Here is a 7907-nt window from a genome sequence, read left to right on the forward strand (position 1 = left end):
TTCGTTAATTAATGAAGAATAATTAATAAATTAATAGATTAATTAAAGTTCATTAATATATAAAATTAATAGAAATAAATAGATAATATATTATGAAATTAATATTAATAATAAATTAAATAATTTCGATTTTTTTATTAATTAATTTTAGTTTAAGTCAAATATTTTTACATGAATTTAGTACTTGCGTTAATCCTTCCAAACAACATTATTTATGAAAAATGAAAGTTTTATGAAAGGGTTTCCCCAAGTCGCAATCCAAACGATAATTCATTATCTGCGAAAGGCTTCCAATACCCAATTCTCCGTTCAAAATTTTTGATCCACATCGCATTCGACGATGGACTGTCTGCGCAACACGCACTGCATTTCATCTCCATTCCGACCTCCGCGTCTCCCACTCGTTCACCATTCTGGAATTTCGCTGAACGCACGCCGAAATTGCAGAAACATGTGCGCGGCTTCCAATTCGGAGACAATGGTAAAATCGAGCGAAATTACAAGCAAAAAAGAGGAAGAATACGCGGATTTAAAGTCTTGGATGCATATGAACGGACTTCCTCCTTGCAAAGTTGTTCTTAAAGATAGACCTTCTCATGATTCGATGCATGCGCCAATTCACTTCGTAGCTGCCAGTGAAGATCTCCGGGTTTTATTTTGGCGTTGCCTCTTTATGCTTCCCTAAAAAAAAGTGTTTTTTCCCTATTGTTTACTTCATTTATATAAGCAGATATATTTGCAACATTATGCCACAGGCAATATAATAGCTCGCTAATTTCCTTTGTTACTGTTATAGGAAGGTGATGTCGCATTTTCTGTACCTAATTCATTGGTAGTAACACTTGAGAGGGTTTTGGGTAATGAGACTATTGGTAAGGCGTTATTTCCGATTCTATTTCTTTCCCTTGATTTGTGCTACGTGAAGTGAGTTTTCTTTTTTATTGCCAAACTTGAGATTCAAATTTGTTTCTGTCATTGAACCTAAACTTAGTTTCAAATTTTATCCCAAAGTTATGCATTCGGTGGTGGCTTTGGCAACTCAGAAATTTGTGGTTCCTCCTGCATTTTAGTAAGAAAACGTTTGCTTGTCTTCAACAAATGAACTGACACTCGTTGTTTTACTTTTGTCCTGGAAAGAATGTATATAACTTCTTGTGACACAAAATATACTTTTGAATCTTTTTTGCCTATTTTCTGATGCTGGGAAGAATATAATTGAATCTGGATCTCAGGAAGAGGAAATGAATCTTTTTATGGGGAATATTGTTTTGAAGTATGGTTTGCAGCTATATGCTGATGTTAGGTTTCCATTTTTTATAATACCCGACATCCATAAACACATACTACATGTGAATTTCAGTATTTTAATATTTTTGTAATAGCTTTGGTAAGAATGAAACCTTTTATTGAAATCATGCATTAGGTTCTTGTCCCTTGTGAGTTGCGGCTTACTCATATTTTAGATATCTTCCATATTCTTGCCGTTCCTGACCCTAGGCGTCGACATGCAGTTGGGACTTTGTTTTTCATTGATTCTTCAGTTTTGTTTTCTTTCGTTTTTTGTGATGAAAAAGTGCTGGATTTTGTTTATTCCTAATCTCGTTTACTACATAAAATTTCACATTTTCCCAAATTATAGAAACAAGACTGTTGCATTTATGCAGCTGAGCTTTTAACCACAAACAAGTTATCAGAACTAGCATGCTTGGCGCTTTATCTTATGTATGAGAAGAAGCAAGGAAAAAAGTCTTTCTGGTATCCATATATTAGAGAACTCGATCGTCAGAGAGGCAGGGGGCAGTTGGCAGTGGAATCCCCACTTTTATGGTCAGAGACTGAATTAGATTACTTAACAGGAAGCCCTACGAAGGTATTTAGTCTGAGTTGAATGAAATGCGACAATGTTCAACTTTTGTGTGGCGATCATAAGTTTTCTGTGCCGCAGACTTCTTATTTATCATGTTGGTGATGGTCAGGCTGAAGTCCTGGAGAGGGAAAAAGGAATCAAGAGAGAATACAATGAGCTCGACACCGTCTGGTTCATGGCTGGATCATTATTTCAAGTAAGCTGTTTTGTATTCTCTATAATTATTCTATGGGTTCTACCAGCTGTTTTCTTCAATTTACTTGGTATCCTCTTCAATCTTGAAAATTTGTTTACATTTGGCAGCAATATCCTTATGATATTCCCACAGAGGCTTTCACTTTTGAGATATTCAAACAAGCCTTTGTTGCAGTTCAATCATGTGTAGTGCATTTGCAGGTTAGCTTTGGACAGAAAATTATTGTATTTGCATAAAATCTGTGTGAACTGTAACACTGAGGCGCCATTGTGATAGTTCTGCTATGGAAGGTAAGCAGCTAATTTTAAACTCCCTTTCAATGCAGAAAGTCAGTTTGGCCAGGAGATTTGCATTGGTTCCCCTTGGACCACCATTATTATCATATAGAAGCAACTGCAAGGCGATGTTAACTGCTGTTGATGGGGCTGTGCAACTTGTAGTTGATCGTTCCTATAAATCCGGGGAACCTATTGTTGTCTGGTTATAAATCTTTCTCGCTCTCTCCCCCTGTCCCGCAAAAAAAAGCATGATTGTTGTGCGTGGAGGGTCGGGAAATTTGTTTTAAGTCTATCTTGGGCTTGTTAGTATCTGAGGATCCTCATTTTGGAGTTTCTTTTGTTTCTAGGTGTGGACCACAACCTAATTCGAAACTACTCATAAACTATGGTTTTGTGGATGAAGATAATTCTTTTGACCGTATGGTGATTGAGGTGATTTTTTTGCACTCATCTTCGCTATATTGAATGTTTCTGTCTTGATAATCACCTTTTTTTCTGTCATTCAGGCGTCTTTAAATACTGAGGATCCTCAATATCAGGACAAAAGATTGGCTGCTCAAAGAAATGGAAAGCTATCAGTACAAAATTTTCAGGTCTGAAGTTAATTTGATTGTACTCAGTTCCTTGAGGATTTCTTGAGCCAAATAATACCCCCTCGGTACAGGTCTCCGTAGGAAAGGAAAGAGAGGCTGTCATGGATATGCTTCCTTATTTGCGACTGGGATATGTTTCTGATCCTTCGGATATGCAATCTGTTCTGTCTTCTCGAGGGCCAATATGTTCAGTAAGTTTATTTTTGGTTTTTATCTGTTTGTAGATTGTTTGGATTTAATTAAGAGTCTATTATTCGAGTTGTGGGGATTACCTGCAATCATGGTGGTAGTGGTACCATTATATGAAACTAGTTATTCTGCATAGGTGATGTGTCATGTGTGTGTACAGTCTTTTTTATCATTATCGATGGACTAAAGTGAAATCTGACAAATTATGGAGGGATTAAATTGATATTTGAATTTTTTAAATAAAAAAAATAAAAATAAAAGTGTGATGAATTTTTTTTAAAAAAACAAAAGTGTAATATTGCTACATAAAATTTGAAGAAAAAGTTGGTGTCCTTCTTAGGTGGTTACTGTCATACCCTCAACGTTAATAAAATAGAGTAGACGATAGCATTTTACCCTCCTTTGAATTTTTGAATTATGTGGCACATGCTGTACCCCAAAATTATGTTAATAAAAGAACTTATTCTGGTAAACACAGGTGAGTCCCTGTATGGAATGTGCAGTTTTGGACCAACTAGCTGAGTATTTTATAAAAAGGCTTGCTGGTTATCCTACTACACTTGAGGAAGACGAGATAATGGTAACTTTGAATGAGATTTTAGATTATTCTAACTTTGTAATTCACTTTTATGCTCCAATTACGCCTTTTACTTACTGTAGCTTGCAGATAGCAATTTAAATTCAAAACGACGAGTAGCAACACAACTTGTCAGGTTGGAGAAGAAAATATTAAAGGCATGCTTGCAGGCAACAGTAGACCTAATAAACCTGCTACCTAATCACTCTGTATCCCCATGCCCCGCTCCTTACGCCCCGAATCTGAAATGGTATTCTCTCCGTCTCTTTTTATGATTAAGCAATGTTTTATCTTTCTAAGCATTTCTTTCATTATCAATGTTAATTAGTGATCAATCGACAGATTCTTTAATGTGTCCATCGTGTACCTTCTACTGCTGGAGTCTGGAAGTGCTTCAGATGGGATGTGGCTAAATGAGGTTCATGACGTAACAATAATTTGCGTTTTCCTTGTGCCTTTTGTAAGAATATATCTCATTCTTCGTTTTACACTAGATATGCTCTGGTACTGACCTTCATTCAATTCATAATCCTTTTTCAGGTCGATCTAATGGCTATAATGATCTCTCCAAGTAACTTCATTTTTTTTTTTCTGGAATACTTAGCTTTTGTACAGTTGCTCATTAATTGTACAAATTGTGCTAGTAAGAAAAGTATCCACGGAGCATTGAAATACACGTACGAAGATGTAGAAGCTCGCTAATCTCTGAACTTAGGTCTGGTCTGGGTAGTGTAGTTAGTAGTTACATTCAAAACAGCAATAATTATCTATACCCAAGTCTCATTAAATGGTAAAAGTATTTTAATTGGGAACTGGCAACATTGCCCTCGAAATACATACGATTTTGAAGAGAGGCGAGGGCATTAGTAGAAATCACTACGTACAAACCGGTACAGAAATTATTAAACTTGATGAAAAGTAACGTACAAATTGTCCCAGAAATGAACAAAATCAATTAACAAGATTTACTTGTCCTGAAATAAAAGGCAGTATGAATAAATCAAGGAATTCATTGAAGAAAAATTAACCGTCTCGGGGGGCTAACCCACTTCAATTGTGTAGGCAGGGGTTTTTCGATGCTACTACCCGGTAGCCACATCTATGGAATATGACGCAAAATGACTCACTCTCTATTATCAAGCATACCTCTCATTAAAATCCAACTGCCTGTGACAGATTGGAATATTGAGGGGGGAACAAGAAAAGAGCATATCACGACCGCAATTTTGTTCTCCACATTTCTCCGACTACTTTTCTTGGTTGCGGGTTATCGGGTCCTCTGTCTCTCTGTCCAGATGTAAAATAGAGCCACCCATTCCAGAAGCCAGCCAGCGTAGTTTTTATGCGATATGGAAGCTTTCCAATAATAGACCATTGCTGTAAAATTAACAGGAGGTTGAATCCTTGCTCCAGCAAGATGAGTATGCTCAATATACCATCCAAATCTAGTAATAAATAAGAACTTTACCAGTGTATCCAAATGAAATTGAAAAACCTCCCCAACCAAGATCATTCTTTTAGTCACTGGGTGTTTCTCAGTTGTGCCTCCCACGATAATTATGGAGTTATTAAAAACTACCCAAGAAGATTCTATATGGGAGTTTGGTTTCGGCATGGGGTTCAAAATTTTCCACTTCATTTCACCATCAAGCATATACACATCCTCATAGACCACCTAAAGCAACATTGGCAGCAAGATAGCAATCTTGAGAAAATTAACTAAAGAACAGTAGCAGTGTGTAGCTCAAATACCTCATGCCTCCGAGAACATTTGAATATAGGCGACCCTGGTTTCGCCATAAAATCACCCTCTTGACCACCAATAACATAAAGCTTCTCACCAACAACAACACAAGCCCTATCGAAACATCAACAATTACGTTGGATATATCTGTGCCGCAACATAATTTTAAAGCCGAGAATGAAAGAAACGATTTTCAATACTCTCAAGTACCTATGTGGTCCACCTCGGGGTATGGGTACTTCCTTTTGCCATTGCTTCTCAACAGCTTTACCATTCTTAACCAAAAGACTCCAATGGTCTGCTCCAGGTGTATAGCGATTCTCTTTGCTTCCACCAATCACGTGGAGCCTTCCCCTCCAAATTTGAGTAGCCGGAGCATACCTGAAATCGTTCATTAGCTAGGCTCTAAGCCAGCAGAAAATTTGGTCATATAAGTCTCGTGATCCTTAAATTACAAGTTATATTTTGTGCTGAGGTCTTGCAGGACGGGATGAATGAAGTAAATGGAGCACATACCTAGGGGCTGGTAAAGGTGGCAAGCTCTCCCACTTTTTGGTGACCGTATCCAGCCCAAATGTACTAGCTGTAGGACCACGACACTGTGGGCCAGGTTGCCCAGAAATAACATATATATCTTCCATCACTTGCCATTCCCAAATGTGAATTTGCCATTTCTTTTGGTATATCAAATCTTCCACTCCAAGTGTTATCAGTAAAGTTGTAGACATCGACATGAGAATGCACCTAGTGTTCAAAAATAACAACACTAGATTCGATTCAAGATTGTATATGCAATAATAAGTAAGATCATGTCATTGGTGGACACAAAAATGGTAGGCTGGTGGACAATATAACAAAATCGTGTGTATATATATATATATATTATGTTGAAAAGATGGACCAAAACTCTACATAGTCGAGGGTTCCATATCCGGCGAACACATATAAAAGATTCTTGATCTGTATCGCGAAACCATCCAAACGAGGTACAGGTGCTGTTGGCATCTGCTCCCATTCTAATGATGGAGCTGGCAAATCGGCAAATGTAGCTGATATCTTGTCTCCGATCTGTAATAATCGAAACATACGTTTTAGAATAATCTACTTCCAATATTACGTATAAAAAAATCCGACCTTCTGGATTTGAACGTCGTCAGTGGCGTTTGGCGCCTCGGAAATATAATTGTTCTGGCGAGCCCAGCTGGTAGCAATTGTTAGATATGCGAAGGAAGAAGAAGATGAGGCCCAGAGATAATCCACCACAAGAGCCACCCCAACAAGAAATACAAGCGTTAAAATGACGGCGGCTTTGTGTTGGCCGGCAGATCTCGACTTATCATGAAATGCCATCGTTCAACAAGACTGTAAGGAAAGAATAACAGTTTGTTCCCTTTGGATTTATATAAATCCAGGCTCAAATCCTCAAAAGCTTAAACAAGCAATGGATTTCCTGGTTGATTTTGTCACCACAGCCAACATTCAATTATCATATACACAAGCCCGCATGGGCTTAGCTCAGTTGGCTAGCAGTAGTAAATCTTGGAGCAATGACCAGAGATCGAGTCTCGCAAGCGGCATTGTGGGAGTTAAATTCCCTCCAATGAGGGGGAGCTCCTTGTGCGCGGCGTAGCATAAGGTCTTGTTTGGGCTAAAAATAATTTAATTACAAGCCCAAGTCAATTCTGAAGCCCAATTAAATAAGCCCATAAAAGAATAATTCTTAATCGATTAAAAAATGAGCACTGAGCGCGGAAGAGAAAAAGAACGTGGGAGGATAGTTAGAAATCGTGGCATTAGGGGAGCAGATAGTGGAGATCATGGGGGAGTGGAGAAAGAGGACGCAGCGGCCAGGAAGAAAAAGGAATCGGCTAACACAACGAGAGGGACATACAACACAACTCAACTACTGACAAAATTCTACAAAAAAAAAGCTCTCTGCTTCAAGCACTTTCTTTTACGTTTTCTAGCAATTTACGTCTTCTCATTTTAGATTTCAGCAACAAATTATTATATTTTTCATGTCTTTGATGAATTCCTACAGTTTTGTAAATGCAAAATCATGTCAGGGGTTTATTTCCGTCACTTTCCAATAGTTTTCTTAATTTTGGCATCGCATATGTTTTAGGAGATTAGAACCAACGATCAAATTTAGAATTCACTGTCGTTTGATTTTAGAAGTTAGATTTTTATCGTTTTTACACAAATCGGTGCACTTTCGCACCTGGCACGCCCGCAACACCAAATATTGTGCAAACATATTTTTGGCACGCCCGGTGGGACCATCACTATGCCGCCAAGAAGGAAAGAAAACGTCAATCAAAGAGACGGGAAGTTTCTACCAAGCCAGGAAGAGACTCATGCTCCACAGATAGAACAATCGGCTTCTGAAGAGCCGACCAGGGAGTTGGATTTGCATCCAAGTCATGTTCCAGAGGTATATGCTCATATTTCAAATCATTTGGT

At 38.0% G+C, this 7907-nt stretch overlaps 2 protein-coding genes across 4 annotated transcripts; one reads left to right on the forward strand and one right to left on the reverse strand.

The window, feature by feature from the left end:
* Positions 1 to 253: 253 nt before the first annotated feature.
* On the forward strand, positions 254 to 4381 carry LOC140836243 (uncharacterized). 3 transcript variants are annotated; one of them, XR_012119050.1, is made up of 13 exons: positions 254 to 649; positions 797 to 872; positions 1665 to 1870; positions 1977 to 2063; positions 2171 to 2263; positions 2389 to 2543; positions 2689 to 2773; positions 2848 to 2934; positions 3006 to 3125; positions 3602 to 3703; positions 3784 to 3950; positions 4043 to 4118; positions 4241 to 4381. XR_012119050.1 is itself a non-coding variant. In XM_073201619.1 (12 exons), coding segments are annotated over exons 1-12 (1488 nt in total). In that variant the 5' UTR covers positions 254 to 340; the 3' UTR covers positions 4044 to 4234. The 3 variants fall into 3 exon arrangements, 1 of the variants encoding a protein (XP_073057720.1); XR_012119049.1 differs by having other exon boundaries at positions 4043 to 4160; positions 4241 to 4378; XM_073201619.1 differs by lacking the exon at positions 4241 to 4381 and having other exon boundaries at positions 4043 to 4234.
* Positions 4382 to 4557: 176 nt separating this feature from the next.
* LOC140836245 (kelch repeat-containing protein At3g27220-like) lies at positions 4558 to 6936 on the reverse strand. The gene is given in 8 exon segments (XM_073201620.1): positions 4558 to 5077; positions 5169 to 5375; positions 5453 to 5558; positions 5655 to 5825; positions 5961 to 6074; positions 6076 to 6188; positions 6357 to 6512; positions 6579 to 6936. Coding segments are annotated over 8 exon segments (1248 nt in total). The 5' UTR covers positions 6795 to 6936; the 3' UTR covers positions 4558 to 4912.
* Between the last annotated feature and the right edge of the window lie 971 nt (positions 6937 to 7907).

The sequence above is a fragment of the Primulina eburnea genome, chromosome 7, assembly GCF_022965805.1.
Source record: "Primulina eburnea isolate SZY01 chromosome 7, ASM2296580v1, whole genome shotgun sequence".
Taxonomy (NCBI): domain Eukaryota; kingdom Viridiplantae; phylum Streptophyta; class Magnoliopsida; order Lamiales; family Gesneriaceae; genus Primulina; species Primulina eburnea.